At 37.2% G+C, this 18,093-nt stretch overlaps 1 protein-coding gene across 1 annotated transcript in view; it reads right to left on the reverse strand.

Moving 5' to 3' along the window:
* Positions 1 to 5,514: 5,514 nt before the first annotated feature.
* Positions 5,515 to 18,093, reverse strand: part of STX12 (syntaxin 12) — a 38,227-nt gene continuing 25,648 nt past the window's right edge. Inside the window, exons 5-9 of the mRNA XM_081306220.1 lie at positions 15,765 to 15,808; positions 12,903 to 13,008; positions 9,136 to 9,208; positions 8,181 to 8,263; positions 5,515 to 7,009 (exon numbers count right to left, since the gene is read on the reverse strand). Coding sequence (XP_081162346.1) covers positions 6,917 to 7,009; positions 8,181 to 8,263; positions 9,136 to 9,208; positions 12,903 to 13,008; positions 15,765 to 15,808 — 399 coding nt within the window. The 3' untranslated portion in view covers positions 5,515 to 6,916. The remainder of the gene's footprint in view (positions 7,010 to 8,180; positions 8,264 to 9,135; positions 9,209 to 12,902; positions 13,009 to 15,764; positions 15,809 to 18,093) is intronic.

The following is an 18,093-nucleotide window of genomic DNA, read 5'->3' on the forward strand; positions in this document are numbered from 1 at the left end:
GAGGCGGCGCCTCTAGTGGGTACTAAGCTGATTTTGAGATCTTTTCAGAGTTGACCTCTGGGCTTCTGTACGGGTAGGCTGGGCTGTCAGTGGAAAACGGGCTTAAGGGTGGAGAGTCAGTCTCTGTCTACATCCTCCTGCAAATGCTCACGAGCTCTATAAATCTAGTGACTGCGTGCTCCCCTAGGGCTTACCCTCAATTTAGAGAAAGACTAGAGGGCAATATTCAGAGAGCAGAGTGCTTATTCATTCTGTTTCTCCTCTTCCGGCCCTTTTCCGGAAAGCTGCATCCTACCCACTTGCCCTACGTGTGGGCCTTGAGGGCTTCTGTAGATTATCTGGGAATTTGTATTAGTATGTTTATGAAAACTGGACAAGCTGGAGCAGATCCAGTCAGAAGGCAGGCGTCCGTATCTTGACTGTACATGACTCAAATGGTTAATCAAGTTGTAACCCATCGGGATTTTTTTCTTTTGGTCATAATGCTCATACTGTGCAAGAAAGCATTAGAATTGCAGTCTTGCCCTAGGCCACCAGCTGATTGAAGGAGATCAACTACATGGCCTTTGGTTGTAATAGCTATGTGTATTGAGTAACTGAGTACTTACCTGGGCCAAGGGCCAAGTATGTATTTTATATGAATCTTTCATTTAAGCCTCATAACACTCTTCTTTTTTTCGGTACTGGGGTTGAACCCAGAGGTGGTGCTTTACCCCTGAGCTACATCCCCAGCGCCTACCCCATCCCTATTTTTTTGAAATTTTTAAGACAGGGTCTCCCTAAGTTGCTTAGGGCTTTGCTAAATTGCTGAGGCTGGCCTTGCAACCACCTCCTGCCTCAGCCTCCTGAGTTGCTGGGATTATAAGCGTTTGTAACTGGCCCTGGCAACACAGCACTCTTTGAGATAAGGATTATTATGATCCCTGAGTCTACTTAATGCCAAATGCTCATTAATAACTACCATCTCTCATACTCTTATTTTGTTATAATATTTATTGGTATGCAACAGATGGCCCCTTTTTCACTTTTGAAGGAAGTCAGAGAATTATCAGACCTGCAGTTTTTACTTTAAAGAAATGAATTGTATCATTATCATTACCCAGAAATAGGCGTTGCTCAACAAAATATGGAATCATCTTTGTATGATGGAAGTTTCCTTTATTGATTCCCTTCTGCTGGTACTGTATAGATCATATGTAGAAAACCAGCCTATTCAGAAGATTTTGCCCGTAGTGAAGTCTCTGGTACTCAAGATTTAACTTCAATATTAACATGAAATTTAAAATGATAAACTCCTAGGTAGGTTAAATAATCACTTTTAACTCTGGTCTTCAAAGCACAATAAACTCATCCAGATAATCAGATCACTTATCAAATGGCCTGTAAACCCATTTTGTCCCATTGTTCCAGATGTAGAACACCTATAAAAACTTGAGCAACAAATATGCCATTTATGGTAACTTTGAAATAATTATGTTATTGGAGATATTTTCTTTTGAGAAAAGTAATAGGTGAATGGTTAGTGTTTGAAAAAATATATATGAAAAAATATGTAAAGGACATACAAGCTCTAGATTATGATTTCTAACCTATGGGAAACCGATGCATCTGTTGTTAATTTTGTTGAAATACTCACATAATTAAGAATTTGGTAATTAATGGATTCATATCCCCCTTTTCAGTCTGGTGATTCCAAATTAAGACCAGGCAGATAGGAAAAATCCTATTTCTAAACTTAATTTCAAGGAAAGAAGTAATTCTAGGGCTGGGGATATAGCTCAGTTGGTAGAGTGCTTACCTTGCAGGCACAGGGCCCTGGGTTCAATCCCCAGCACCAAACAAAAGGAAACAAGTAATCCTATGGCTCCCTCCTTTAAGCACAAGGATACGATTCTTTAGAAAGAAGGAAATAGTCTCGAACATGTTCTGATTTGTAACAGAAAGGAATAACATACTTTTAATCTACAGTGATTATATGGGCCTTTGAGGTTCATGCCCCTTTCAGGGATGAGGTGATGTTGAAGCCATTTCTAGCTATCAATGACCTGACAAAATCTTATGTCAACTTTGCCTTTCAATTTCTCAGCTTCTTCACATGGTCCTTCCAGTATAATCCATACAGCCAAGAACCCTAAAAGTTATAATCTTACCCTTATAATTCTTTACTCCTTGGCCATGTTCCCCAATTCCAGCTCAGCTGATATTCACACTGGCCTCTGATGTAATGGGACCTTACATTTACCCAGGTCCTTATAAAGCAAAATGCTCTTTGTTTGGGCGCCAGTGATGTCAGTACAGACCAGCAAACTGGAGGACAGTAATGCAGGCCTTTCATCTTTTAAAATGGAGACTTGAACTAGCTGCCTTTGGATTTTGGTATCTCAAAAAAGAGTGGACTAGAATCTAAAGACATTAGGAACATATCAGTGTCAAAAAACTTTAAAGCATCTTTGATATGACTTATGAATGATCAAATGGAGTATAATCCATTTGAAAAATTGTATATAAGCTGGAAGCTTCATTTAATAGGGTGGTAAATGAAAAGAAGTGCACAATGTGCTGACAGAAGAAAGAATGTTCATGAGAAGTTGGGTAGAAATGATCATTTCCTCAGATTTTTAGGGACTTACAAGCATGGTGGTGCATGCCTATAATCCCAGCAATTCAGGAGGCTGAGGCAAGTTCAAAGACAGATTCAGCAATTTAGCAAGGCCCTAAGCAATTAGTAAGACCCTATCTAAAAAGTAAAAAATAAAAAGGGATGGGAATATGGCTCGGTGATTAAACCTGCTGGGTTCAATCCCCATTCCCCTTCCTGTAACAAAACAAAAAAAACCCCAGAATTTTAGGGAAAGCTTCGTGGAAGAGATGGCAAGCAGGACATCAAAAGATCTATTTATTAGCGATGCATGGAGACAGTATACAGTGTCTAAAGGTGTGGTTTTGAAGCCTGAGTACTTCATTAAATCCTGGCTCTGTCACTTGTAAGCTGTATGACCATGGGCAGATAGCTTACTATACCTCAGCTTTCTGAGCCATTAAAAAGGGATCCTCACATAGCTTTATAAGTTAATAAATATAAAACATTTAGCATAGTATCTTGCCATTAGGGTTAAAATATTCCACAAATGACCATTCACATACCGAGCATCCTCTCAAGACTTTCAATTCCTTATTAGACTGCTATTCCTGCCTCAGGCCTTTCACTGTAAATTAATGAGGCTAGTCTACATGGATAATTCAGGACTTTAGAGATGTCATGGACCAGACAATATAATGCAATACAGGGTATCATTTTTTTAATTTTGCCAATTAGATTTTAAAAAATGAAGTCTGCCACTTAATATCACCAGCATTTTACTTCAATAATATTAAAACACTCTGTGTGTGTGTATATGTTGCTGGGGATTGAAACTGGGGCCTTACACATATTGAGCTTTATCAGTTTACCCCCAGCCTTTTTAAAAAGTTGGAAGGCGATAGGGATGTTAACTTAGCGGCAGAGCCTTATCTAGCATGTGTGAGGACCCAGATTGGATCCCCAGAAACTTGGAGGAGGCGGGGTAAAGCCACCACTTCATTTTTCTTGTTTTTCCATGGACTGTTATAAACTTGATCCTTGATCATAAACCAACACTAAAGACTGTATTATTGCAAATTTATTTTTTAAACATTAGATTAGGGATACAGCTCAGTGATAGAGTGCTTGCCTAGTGTGCAGGAGACCCTAGGTTCAATACCCCCATACACACACAAAAAAAAATTAGTGCTATATTGTGAATCAAATTTCATTTAGATGAGGTATTCAAATGAGCAACAACTCAGTTGGTCCAAAAATAGATCATGGGCTAAGAATCAAAATCTTTCAACCATATCTTGGTTAAATGGAGATTCTAAAGTAATTCTATTTTGTGATACTGAAAAGTAAAACTGAAAAAATCCTTTGAAGCTTAAGGATACATTCAATATGCTTGGAAAAGCAGAGAAGAAGCAGGTGATTCCTAGCTTATGGAACAGTATGCTAGACTGAGACATAAGTGAAGCTCTGCTCTGCACTTAGTGATCAAAAGCAAAGAAAAAGTTGCATTTCCATAACTGTGGTCATTTTATTATAAATTACCTAGATTCAATTAGTTTTTCACAATCATGACTAAGTCTCTGAATAGAAAGAAAAACTGAATGCAAGAGGCTGAGTGTTTTGCTTTGCACAGACAGAATAAACTCATTTTAATGTTTTTGCCCAATGATGCAAGACAGTAAAAGTTTGGTTTGAGAGCTAGACTGTGCATTGCAATGGGTGAACACTCCCATCTCCAGCCCTTACAGAAATCACACACACACACATCCTCTGGGAGCATCAGTCTTATCATTTATCAAGTTCTTGTTCTAAAACATCCCCAGATGAAGTGGCCAGAATGACATTTCTACTTTACCCTATACAAGTTTTAATTCATTTAAAGAGAGGATGCTCCTAGATCATTTCAATAAAGGAAGGTAGAATAGGCTATGAGAAAAGGAAAAGGGAGTAGAAAGGCAAACATACAATTTGTATGTTCATACTAAACCCATCATCTTTCTAGTCAATTTTATAGCTGGAAAGAACTACTGAGAAATTTGGGGCCTGTGGGTTAAGTGATCTGTCCAAGTAGCCTCAATAAGTAATGGCAGAGCTAAAATTCTACAGGTCTTTTGTAATCCAGTCTACTTTTTGACCTCCAAGCCAATGGTTCTCACCATGACCACACATAAGAATTACCCGGAGCTTTAAAAAATTCCCATGCCCAAACCATTGTCCAGACTAATGGAATTAGAATCTTGGGGTGGGGAGGCTAAGATATCAGTATTTTTTAAAGTTTTAATTAAAAGTCATAGTTAAGAACCACTGTCCCAGATCATAGTGGTTCCAAAGAGAAGAAAGGCAGAGGGATGGAGGACTCTGTGAATAAGTTTATTAGGCCCATCTAGCAAGTCCTTTGGCACCTGCCACAAATCCTAGGCCAAGTTCATATTTGCTCACTGTGACCATCATTACAACCACCACTGATCACACAGTACTACAGAATAGAACTATGGTCACTTTATTTTACCTAGATTCAACTAGTTTTTCACAATCAAAACCTTTCCTTTTCTGGAATGTTTACAAATGATATATCCAAGTCCAACTGTAATTTGGAGCAGAAAGGCAGTGAACCAGAACTGTGCCACTGTGTCACTCCAACAGCTCTATCCTCTTTCAACTTACATTCCACCCCTGCTGGACCTTCATCAGGTCTCCAGTCTTGCAAGTCTCAATTTTTCTCATGATAGCATGTTTCTTTAGTACCTATCTCATTAGGATGTTAACTCATAAAAACTTATTATAGGTCTGGGGTTGTGGCTCAGTGGTAGAGCACTTGCCTAGCACATGTGAGGCACTGGGTTTGATTCTTAGCACCACATAAAAATAAATAAATTAAATAAAGGTATTGTATACAACTACAACTAAAAAAAACATTTAAAAAAACTTACTACAAAAGCTTTTCAAATGTTTATTTGTATTAAATAGGTAGAATGGTGCAAAAGTGCAAAGAAACTTATGCATTTGGGCTCTTGTTTCCCTGCTTTTCACATTAATTTAGTACAAGAAAATTAATTAACATTAAGGGCAACTGAAAGAAATGAACATAAATATATGTTAAGTAGCCAAATCTTTAAATTCACTAAAGGATGAACTAAAATTGTTGGCCCTGTTCACATTTATGTACTTAGGCCTGTGAAAAAGGGAAGTGGACAACATTTATATTACAGGACAGCAATCTTTTATTGAATCTTTTTTGTCTAAAACTATGCATGGAGTTTTATTTATTCATAAATTAGAATGAGTCTAACATCACTATACCAAACCAGTATTATTTACAAAAATGAACCTTTGCTTTATCACCAGGTTCACAGGACTAAGTTTTAAATCCACTTCAGTTTAACTTTTAAAATCTCCCTGCCATCAAATGCCCAGAAACCCTTACAGGGTAGGGGCAGCCTTTTGACAGCAAATTCATCATTCACTAGGAATGTAAAACCACAAGTGAACAACAACAACAGAAAGATTAAATCATTCCAAACAATTCCTATTTGCTTTCCAAAAGCATGCTATGTCTAATTCTCCCTTTCTTTGCAGACAGGTGGGAGAAGGACCCATAGAGTATATTAATATTGATTAAATTAACCTCTTTGAAAAGGGAGCAAGATGGCTTAGTGTATATGAGGATGAACTGCTGTGGATGACACTAGCAGATAAAGTAGATAAAGTAAACTTCAAACTCGATTAAAACACATACCCAGCAACCAGCCAGTTCAAATAGATACTTCTCATCTTTTTTCTCATTCAATTTAAATCACAGGTATTCTCCAGTTAAATATAGTGCCAAAATTTTGCAAAGCAGGTAATAAACTTCTTATAAATTCAAATTAGAATGTTAAATAATAAAAATTGCTGGCATATTGTACAGTTTCTGAGAGACTCCAATATGCTGGGTCCCAGAAAGTAATTCATCTCAGTTGCTAGTAAAAAGGTAAATTTTATATATACATAAAAAGACAATATAATGAGACTGTAGTGTCATCTGTCAAAAAGAATATGTAGAATGGAATTTTCAGTAAACACCTGGAATGAAGGGCAATCAGAAAACAAGAGAAAGCAAAATTCATATAAGTTAATTCCTAATTTGAGAAATCAATAAACTGTATACATAAATTGATAAATACTGTCTCCATAGGTCACTAATTCCAAGGACTAGTTAGTAGTTAGTTTCTAACTAAATTATTACAGGACATTCTGGTGTATGCTCTCTTCTTGTGATCAGTTTGTTCTCGCAAGACTCCAACAAGCACTTGCTTTTGAAAACAACTCAGCAGGAGAAGGCTCTGAGGCAGTCACACTTCATTTAGAAACTTGCCAGATAATAACTATCAAGACTCCAACAATCACTGACAGGACAAGTACCAGGATACACATCTTCTTGCGAGATTTTTTCTGAGGAAAGAAATGAAGATACTCATGAAATAAGTAAAATTTTCTATACTAATTAGACTCCAAGAGTGCTTCATAAATTTGCCTCCTTATAATTCAAACTCAACTCTACCCATGCACAAATATGAAGAGACTTCCCCAAAATCTCTAAGTTACCACCAGTAGGCAGTAGTACAGATTTTAATTGTTCCCAAATAGTTTTGCATATACCTATGCTGTTAGGCATTATTTGCAGTAAGTGATTTGTACATGTGTTTTAGTAACAGTTTTATACCTATTATAAAATTTTATGTTCATTGTATTAAAAAAAAAAGCAAAAGGAGAAAATCACCCACTGATAAAACCACTGACTGCATTCTTATCTCTTATGTATGCATATTGTTGTCCAACATAATTGGGATCATACTGTATGATTTTGATATTTTTCTCAATGTTTATCATCAACATTTTTGTTATTATAAACTCTTCATAAACATCTCTTAATTTAAACATCATACAATATCAAGTGGATATATATGTAATGGACACTAAAGCCATCACCTAGTTTTTATAGAGCATTCCCAGATAAAATATACCCTAGGAACCTGGAAAGTGACTGAAATGCTATTTATTTATTAAAAAAAACAAAAAACAAAAAACATGCAACCTAAATTGAAGGGAAATAAGAAGGACTTATTTACAATATTTGTACATTGAAATAAAGACCCAAAATTCATAAAACCAGAGTCTCAACTAATAAGTGGAAGAATTTCACTTTATAGGCATAGCTTAATAATAATTAAGCCTTATTTATTCACATATAAGTAGCTATTATAGTTGATTCTATGTCCATCTTCTATAGCCAGTATCTATGAAACCCCACTTTACTTGTACCTCTTACTATTCTAACTCAAATACATTTCAGCTGCTTAGGATATAAGACTATTCTTATACTAGGTTCAGCTATTATGGCTAGCTTATGGGTTAGCTTTGCAGCTAAGAGTGTTTTGTATAAATTTATTCAAGATTCAATCAGGTAAAGGAAAATACTAAAACAGAACCAGCAAAACAATTATGACTACTTGCCTCCAGCTTAAGCCTAAAGAAGAGGCTGCAGCTGTTTAATGTGTCAATGTATCCTGATGGCCCATAAAGTGTGCAGTACAGAAAGACCTTCTTTGGTATCTACTTTTACCTGATAGTAAGCAGCTCGCTGTAACTGATCACTGGCTCTTTCAACATGTACCTCTGAGCTTTCCACATTGGCTTCTATGCTATCTGCAAAAAGGACAGGGGAAATTTTAGCACCCTTGGATATTATGGGTCCTGGATTTGCTATCACCAGTCATGAAATCAAAAGTTACTACCTCAGTAAGAGAATAACCCTATTCTTTGGAAATAAACACTGAAGTATTTAGGGATAAGGATTTAAGAACTATGTGACTAAATGATTCAGAAAAAAAATACATAAAAACATTCTCTGTGTGTGCGTGTGTGTAGCGCAGTTTTCCACTGACCAACAAAGAGCTGCTTGGTTTGTGGATGGCAATTCCAAAGTGAAAATACAATATCCTGTTTGGATATATACACACACAGACACATACATGTACACACATAGAGTGAGAGTACAAACAAAGTCAATGGGGCAGAATGATAACAAGATGTAAATTTGAATAAAGGGTATAAAGGAGTTCCTTGTTTTTTTTTTTTTTTTTGGTGGTGCTGGGGATTGAACCCATGGCTTTGTGCATGCAAGGCAAACACTCTACCAACTGAGCTATATCCCCAGCCCAAGTTCCCTGTATTTTTAAAAACTTTTTATAAACTTAAGATTAATTTCACATAAAAAGTTTTTAAAAAGTCACTAATCACATAATTGTGCAAGTATCTAGAGAGAAAAGCTGGGAAGCTGATAGCTATTTGTTTAAGCAAAGACTTCCCAAGAAGTTATGGCAAGTGAATAGGGCTAATTATTCACAAAGGCCTCTCTTTACCCTCCACATTTGACAATATATGAATATTACTAAGAAAATTTATTTAGTAATTTTAAAATTATAATCCCAAACTTTATATTTGACACATCTTACTGACTTCTTGGCACACAAATACTTTCAACTCACCTTGATATTAAAGGTATCAATAATACATACCAATCAGATCACCTTGGTCATGGATCATCATGGCCAAATCTTTAAATATCTGATTGACATCCAAAATGTCAGCCTAAGGGAGACAAAAAACAACTAACATTAAGCAACATATTAGATGATTCCTTTCCTCTAGTTTTAGCTTTTCTGTTGTTTGTTTATTTTGTCTTGTTTTTGGCTGCTTAGTTTTATTTATAGTGGATTGAACCCAGTGCCTCATTCATGCTAGGTAAGTGCTCCACCACTGATCTATATACTCCCAGTCCCACATGTGGTTTTTTGGTACTGGGTATTGATCCCAGGGCACTTTATCACTGAGCTACATGCCCAGTCCTTTTTTACTTTGAAAGTCTTTTTTTTTTTTTTAAGAGAGAGAGAGAGAGAATTTTTTTAATATTTATTTTTTAGTTTTCGGCGGACACAACATCTTTGTTTGTATGTGGTGCTGAAGATCGAACCCAGGCCGCACGCATGCCAGGGGAGCGCGCTACCGCTTAAGCCACATCCCCAGCCCCAACTTAGAAAGTCTTGCTACACTGCTGATGTTAGCCTTGAATTTGTGATATTCCTGCCTCAGTCTCCCAAGTTACTGGGATTACAGATGTGTATCACTGTGTCTGGCTTCCCAAATATGTTTTTAAAACTCAATAAAACATGATTTCTCTATAACAGAAAATAATCTATCACTATTTACCTAATAGCATACAATGGAAGGCATGTAAACCCATCTGTCAAGCAATATTAGTTGAATGTGTTATATGGGAACCAGTATGATCACCCAAGCCAAAAGCTTATAGAATAGAAGCTGGATTGCTGGGATGGATAAATTCTTGGTGTGATAGCTCTAGATAGAGCCTAAATGGGGCCTTATGGCAAAAGCTTGTGAGTGCCAACAAACAATAATGAGTACTGTGACTTTGGATTAGAAAATTTAAATGTATTTATATGGGATCTTACTACCTGGTAAATGCAAGGAGGAGGGGATGTCACAGGAAGGAAGCCTCTTTTCCCCCAGGACTGATTCTTTTGTTTTCTACTGCCATTTGGGCAGTGCCCTAGTGCCACTGAGGAAATAAGTACATGATAAGATAAATAAAAAGGGTGATATAGAGGAAATGACTAATGAGTGGTACAGAAAGGTGTGCAAAAGAGGAAGACTGCAGAAGAGACAGGCCTTGAGTTGTGCCTTAAAGCAAAGAAAAGGCCATATAAACAGAAAGGAAGTGAGTTAAAGAGCAAATAGTCATGGCCAAACCACCCTGAATGTGCCTGATCTCATATAATCTTGGAAGAAAATAGACTTATTTGGCTATAACATAAGGTTTGTATGTTAAGATAAGAAATGACTGACTAGGCTCGTTGGCACACGCCTGTAATCCCAGCGGTTTGGGAGGCTAAGGCAGGAAAATCACGAGTTCAAAGCCAACCTCAGCAAAAGCAATGTGCTAAGCAACTCAGTGAGACCCCGTCTCTAAATAAAATATAAAAGAGGGCTGGGGATGTGCTCAGTGGCCGAGTGCCCTTAAATTCAATCCCTGTTCCCCCAAAAAAGAAATGACTGGATATGAAAATTGATCCCAAGGGACTCTGTCAAATGTGAAGTGATCCCCATTCCTGACATTCATTACATTACATTCCTTTCCTTAACTCCATATGTCTCCCTCTGCTCCCTGTTCACATTTCTAATGTTAGAGAACCAAGTCAATGATTAGCAAGTGAAAAAGAGTAAAGGAGGGGTTTGGGTTGTGGCTCAGTGGTAGAGCTCAGTGGTAGTGCAAGTGTGAGGCACTAGGCTGGATCCTCATCACCACATAATAAACAAAATAAAGGTATTACATCCATCTACTACTACTAAAAAAAATATTAAATAAAAGAATATTTTTTAAAAAAGTAAAAGGAAAGATATAACATATTTTTGTTCATACGTTTGCTTTTTATTAGTTCTTTTTAGTTATATATAATGTTAGGATTCATTTTGACATAGTTATAAAAGAGATGTGACAGGGCTGGGGTTGTGGCTCAGTGGTAGAGCGCTCACCTAATATGTGCGAGGGCCTGGGTTCAATCCTCAGCACCACATAAAAATAAATAAATAAGATAAAGGTTTGTGTCCAACTACAACTAAAAAATAAATATTAAAAAAAATGACACATTTGAAGAAAATAAAGTAGGTATAACTTGAGGATAAACTGTCTCATCTAAAAACAGACATTGGCCAGGCATGGTGGTACACACCTGTAATCTCAGCAGCTTGAGAGACTGAGACAGGAGGATTTCAAGTTTGAGACCTACCATAGCAACTTAGCAAGGCCCTAAGCAACTTAGCGAGACCCTGTCTCAAAAAAAAAAGGGGGGGGGGGGCTGGAGATGTAGGGCTGGGGTACATGTAGTAAGTGGTAAAGCATCTCTGGGTTCAATCCCAAGTACCCACCCCTGCCAAAATAAATAAATAAATAAATAAAATAAAACAGACACTGATGGCCCCTCAAGCAGTGGGTCTCAATTTTGGCTACATATTATAACCATCTGGGAATTATAAAATATCCAGGGCCTCATCACTAGTAATTATGATTTAGCTGGAAATGTGGCTCAAGCGGTAGGGCGCTTGCCTGGCATGTGTGCGGCCCGGGTTCAATCCTCAGCATCATATACAAACAAAGATGTTGTGTCCGCTGAAAACTAAAAAATAAATATTAAAAAATTCTCTCTCTCTCTCTAAAAAAAAAAAGAAAGAAAGAAATTAAAAAACATAGGCATCATTAGTAATTATGATTTATTAGGCTGAGCCATATAAAAATGTGGATATTTGCCCATTTTTAACCTAAAAAAGGAATTTCACGTAATTGATGGTTCAGGAGGAGAACTCAGGCATTTAAAAAAAAAAATCTTCCCCAGGTGAATCTAATATCCATAAACTGGGTTCAAAACCACTGCTATAGATGAAGGTCAAGGAGGCACTCCAAGTTTCTCCACTATTGTCCCCACCCCAGAGATGGTAGTCTTCTACCTCCATGGGGAAGAAAATCAACTTATTTAAAGATATATTACTGTTTACTATGCAAAGTTCAAGACGGAGCTCAGTTATTTAAGAAAGGTCTACAGACCCCCCAACACTCCAAACCCCTACTTCATAAACTATTTCCATTTCTCTGACCCAGTGAAATAATAATATCTACAACTTGGATTTGGACTCTAGAATTAACTCAAAAATGGAATAAGACTTTTGGCTTACCTATATACTGTGCTAACCAGACTAACAAAGGGACTCTCCATAGAATCATGCCCAGTCTAGAGGTAGCTATTGAGATTTAGGGGTAAAGTCCTAATAAAAAATAAATATTCGGGCTGGGGATGTGGCTCAAGCGGTAGCGCGCTCGCCTGGCACGCGTACGGCCCGGGTTCGATCCTCAGCACCACATACAAACAAAGATGTTGTGTCTGCCAAAAACTAAAAAATAAATATTAAAAAATTAAAAATAAATAAATAAATAAATATTCATTTGTCTTGTTCTGTTCTCTGTGTATTTCTCAAGGAGACCAGGTAAGATGTAGTATTGGAGAAAAGGATTTGGGGACTGCTAAATGCCAAGGCCAATACCATCACAGCAACTTAGTAGCAGTAGTTAAAATCCACCATGACTAAATTTGACAGATAATGTGCAAACACATGACTCATTTTATGCTTTTTCATAACTGAGAAACTTCAGGCTCAAAATCTCAAATACCTGCAGATACACTGAGTCAAACAAAAAACATGACCTAGCTCTCACCTCCAGCTGCCGAATAGCCGTTTCCCTTTCTTTAATGAGTTCCAGATCCTGCTCAGTGATAGCTGCCTCATCCTCCTGGCTCTGCATCTGGTTCCACTCTTCATGGCTGCAGGGAGACAAGCACTCTAGATGAATCCTCCTTCTTTAGGTGTGATGAGACATACCTACAATTCTTCTGTTGCCAGCAGAACCTATGTAAAGAATAACTGGGGCACCAACTCCTCTGTTATCACTACAAAGTCCCCAAGGACCACAAGCTTCATACCAGAGGAAAAGAGCTGGTAATACCAAGAAAACAGTCTCAGCCTCTGGGCAAAACTGAGATGAAGCAAAATTATTGGGGATGAGATTCCTTGATTTTTTCATTTAGGGGTATACTCTGTAATCTTGTTAGGACTTGGTAGACAAGGAAAGTAACCCAAGATCTGAACTCAATGAATTTCTCTGACTCATCCTCTCCCAGGGCACTCTCTAAGTGCAAGCTGTATTGGTACTTTGGGTGGAGGAGAGCAGGCTAAGTAACCTACCAGTGCTTCACCAATTCATTTAACAGAATCAAACCGCCTGGTTTTCAAAAATTTCTCTAAGGTTATGTTTTTGTGTTATATACCTCGTAACAGAAAACCAAAGTAAAACCAAAATTCATAATGAAATATTATAAATTCTGAAAGTATTTAGAAGAAATTATTATACTAGATACAGAACACTTTGAAAATACAGTGATATGCATTTTTAAACAGTATGTATGAATCATACTTCATTTCCATACATTTAAAGAATGTCCTCCATGACTTGGAGATACAAACTGAATAAGTCAAGAGTCCTCCATGCCTTTAAGATGTTCATAGTGTAGTAGGGGAAATGGATACAGGATAAAAATTTTTAAATTCCAAACTAATGCCATGAATACATATCTGAGATTAGCTTAGAGAAGAGACATCTTTCAGATACAAACTATCTGCTTTTTCTCTTCATGTTCCTAAAAGGATGAGTTGCCTCCATTTCAGAGGTGAGTAAACAGAGACCAAATAACACTGGCAAACTTAAATCTGAATTAGAGATAAGATGACTGAGACCTCCTAATCTGTAGATTTGTGGGTTCATATTTATTCCCATGAGTCAAGCTTCATCCCCACAAAAGGGTATCAGGGGTTTCTTGAAATTTTTTATTCACTTTGAAATTATTCCTCCTTTAATTCAAAGATCTTAGAAAAGCCCATGTCTTCCCTTTATTTTGTACTTTTTTCTCATTATTTTGTTTTTGTTTCATTTTTGTTTGGTGGCAATGAAGATTTAACCCAGAGGCATTCCACCACTGAGCTACAACCCCTAGATCCCAGACCCACTTTTTAAAAAGTATCTTTTTAGTTATAATAAACACAATATCTGTATTTTTATTTATTTATTTACTTTATGTGATGCTGAGGATCGAACCCAGGGCCTCACTCTAGCACTGAGTCACAACCAAGGAGTGATCTCCTTTTTTAAAAAAAAAAATTCTGAGACAAGGTATTACTAAGTTGCTGAGGCTGTCCTTAAATGTGTAATCTTCCTCCCTCAGTTTCCTGAGTTGCTGGGATTATAGGCATGTGCCACCACACATGGCTTCTCATTCATTTTTTTTTCTCATTCGTTTTTTAAAATTTATTTTTATTTTTGTAATTGTAGATGAACAGAATGCCTTTATTTTTATGCAGTGCTAAGGATCAAACCCCCAGTGCTTCACACATGCTAAGCAAGTACTCTGCCACCTGCCACTGAGCTATAGTTGTAGCCCTTCTTTTTTTAAAAAAATCTTTTTTTTTTTTTTTTTTAGTTTTAGGTGGACATAATATCTTTATTTTACATTTATGTGGTTCTGAGGATCGAACCAGTGCCCCATGCATGCTAGGCAAGCACTCTACCACTGAGCCACAACCCCAGTCCCTCTCATTCATTTAAAAAATTTTTTTAGTTGTAGATGGACACAATGTTTTTATTGTATTTATTTATTTTTTTATGTGGTGCTGAGGATCGAACTCAGTGCCTCACACATACTAGGCAAGTGCTCTATCACTGGGCTACTACCCCAGTCCCCATTTTTTTTTGTTTGTTTTAGGTGGACACAATATCTTTATTTTATCTTTATGTGGTGTTGAGGATCAAACCCAGTGCCTCACGCATGCCAGGCAAGTGCACTACCATTTGAGCCACATCCCCAGCCCTGTTTGTTTGTTTTTTGCTGGAAAATGTGGATTATTTTTAAAAAGTTTTTAATTTGTTTTAATTAGTTATACATAACAATAGAATGCATTTATGCACTTTGATATATCATACAAAGATGGGATATAATTTCTCATTTTCCCAGCCCTCATTTTTTATATTAAAAATAAATACAGCTGGGCATAGTGTCGCACACCTTTAATCCCAGCAGGTCGGGAGGCTGAGACAAGAGGATCTCGAATTCAAAGCCAGCCTCAGCAATGGTGAGGCACTAAGCAATTCAGTGAGACCCTGCCTTTAAATAAAACATAAAATAGGGCTGGGGATGGCTCAATGGTTGAGTGCCCCTGAGTTCAATCCCGGTACCCAAAAAATAAGTAAATAAATACAGACAGACAGGAACAGTGGCATATGTCTGTAATCCCAGCTACTCAGGAAGCTGAGACAGGACGATGTCAAATTGCGAGGCCTCAGAAACTTAGTGAGTCCCTGTCTCAAAACCAAAAATAACAAGGGCTGGAGATGTAACTCAGTAGTAGACCACCCTGGGGTTCAATTCCCTAGTAGCATAGAAAGAATTTAATAGACAGACATACAGACAGATTAGATAAATAGGGACTCCCATCAACTATACATCAGGTTGGATAAATAATTCTTTACCTGTCAAATGAAACAAGCTGCTCCTCTCTTTGTCTCTCTTCTGCCTAGAAAGCAGATGGCATTATTATTGCTATCATCCAGAAACATGTCATAGACACATAAAACAAGGGTTTGCTTAGTTATAGTATAAAGAATTAACATCCCTGGCTCCAACAGGATCTGTAAGATGACAAGAGGATGCTGGCAATCGGTCTCAACTAAGAAATGAGTGTGAAGTAGCTAAAAGCAAATCAGCATTTCAGCTGGGGCCCAGAACAGAAACCATACTTCTTCATCACCATCATCACCACCACCACCACCACCACCACCACCACCACCACCACCACCACTTTGAAAAACATTTTAGCTGTATCCTCTGCTGCTGAAGGACATCTGGTTGTTTTTAATTCTTTTTGTGGTGCTGGGGATTGAACACAGGGCCTCATCCACACTAGGCTAGCACTCTGCAACTGTGCTTCACCCCCAGCCTCAATGTTTACAGTTTTTGACTACTACAAATAATGCTGCTCTGAACATTCTTGAATATACATCCTGGTATATGTATGCAGGTTCCTCTATGGTAGAACTGCTGAGTCATAAAGTATGTATATGTTCTGAAGAAGGAGCTAAAATGTTTTCCAAAATGGTTGCTCCTGGGCCAGATAGGAGAGTTCCTGCTCCATCATATCTAACAGCCACCCGCAGTGTTCACAGAATTTAAAATGTCTGCCCTTCTGGTAGACATGAAATAGTATTTCATTGTTGTTTTAATCAGAAAATCCATGACTAACTAAAGAGGCTAAGAACCCCTTCATTTGTTGGATCATTATTCAAAATAATACCAACATATTTGTTTGCCTTTTTCAATGTGTTGACATTTATACTCGTGAAGTAAAAGCAATGGTGGATAAAATGGCTCAACGCAGTGGCACCAAATACTGTCTTCTTCATCATCAGGCACTGTTTTTTTTTTTTTTTTTTTTTAAAAACAGTTTATCTTTGATAAAGCCATACAAATTATTAATTAAATCTCTACCCCTTGATATACAACTTTTTAATACCCTGTAGGACAAAATGGTAAGTATATATAACATACTTATGTTGCATACTGAAACACGATGTTTATCTCCAAGAAAAGCATTGGCATAGTTCAGTGCAGGCTGAATTAGGGAACGACACATTTTTATTTATTCAATTTTTTTTTTTTTTTTTTTGTAGGGAGTAGGGGTAGTGGGATACTGGACATTGAACCCAGGGGTGCTTTATCACCAAGTTACATCCCAGCCCTTTTTTAAGTTTTTTAAAAATTTGAGACAGGGTCTCACTACTTTGTTGAGGCTGGCCTGGAACTTGTGATCCTCCTGCCTCAGCCACTTGAGTCTCTTGAGATTAGGGGTATGTGCCACTGTGCCTAGCTTCAATATGATTTTATAATAATATATTTAAAAGTTTATAAAACTTTTAAAAAAATATTTTTTAGTTGTAGATGGACACAATATCTTTGTTTATTAATTTATTTTTATGTGGTGCTGAGGATCAAACCCAGTGTCTTACACATGCGAGGAAAGCACTCTACCACTGAGCTAGAGTCCCAGCCCTTTATAAAACTTTTTATAAACACACACGTAACTCAGTGGTAAAATGCCCTGGGTTCACTATTAAAAAAAAAAATAAATAACAGGACCTGGGGTGGTGGCTCAGTGGTAGAGTGCCTGCCTAGCATGTGCAAGGCACTGGGTTCAATTCTCAATACCACATATAAATAAATAAAATAAAGTCCATTAAAAACTAAAATATATTTTTAAAAAAAGTATATGGGGTCCTGAGATCAAAAGTTTGAGAACTTTCAGGACTGGTGGTACAAGCTTATAATCCTAGCCATTTGGGAGGCAGAAGCAAGAGGTCTATCTAGGCAATTTGGTGAGACCCTGTCTCAAAATATAAAATAAAAATTGATGGGGACATAGCTCAGTGGTAAAGGACCCCTGGGTGCAATCTCCAGTACCAAAAAAAGAAAAAAGAAATGTTGTTCTATTGGTTGTACTTTTTTTCACATTGACTCGTAGGGAATTCTTTATACAAAATATTCAAATTCTACTCCTTTGTTCACACATAGTAACACCTTCTTTCTGTTTGTGGCTTATCTTTCCACATATTTACTACTTTCTTTGCTCTTCATTCCTTTTGGCTCTTCAGACTTTTCTTTGGGGATCACTTTCCTTGAGAATTTCCTTAAATAAAGTGTGTTAAGAAACTTTCTTTGTGCTATCGAATGAACCCAAGGTCACTCTGCCACTGAGCTACATCCTCAGCTCTTTTTTACTTTTGAGACAGGGTCTTGCTAAATTGC

Source organism: Spermophilus citellus (genome assembly GCF_964194105.1).
Source record: "Spermophilus citellus genome assembly, chromosome: 9".
In the NCBI taxonomy this organism is placed as follows: Eukaryota; Metazoa; Chordata; class Mammalia; order Rodentia; family Sciuridae; genus Spermophilus; species Spermophilus citellus.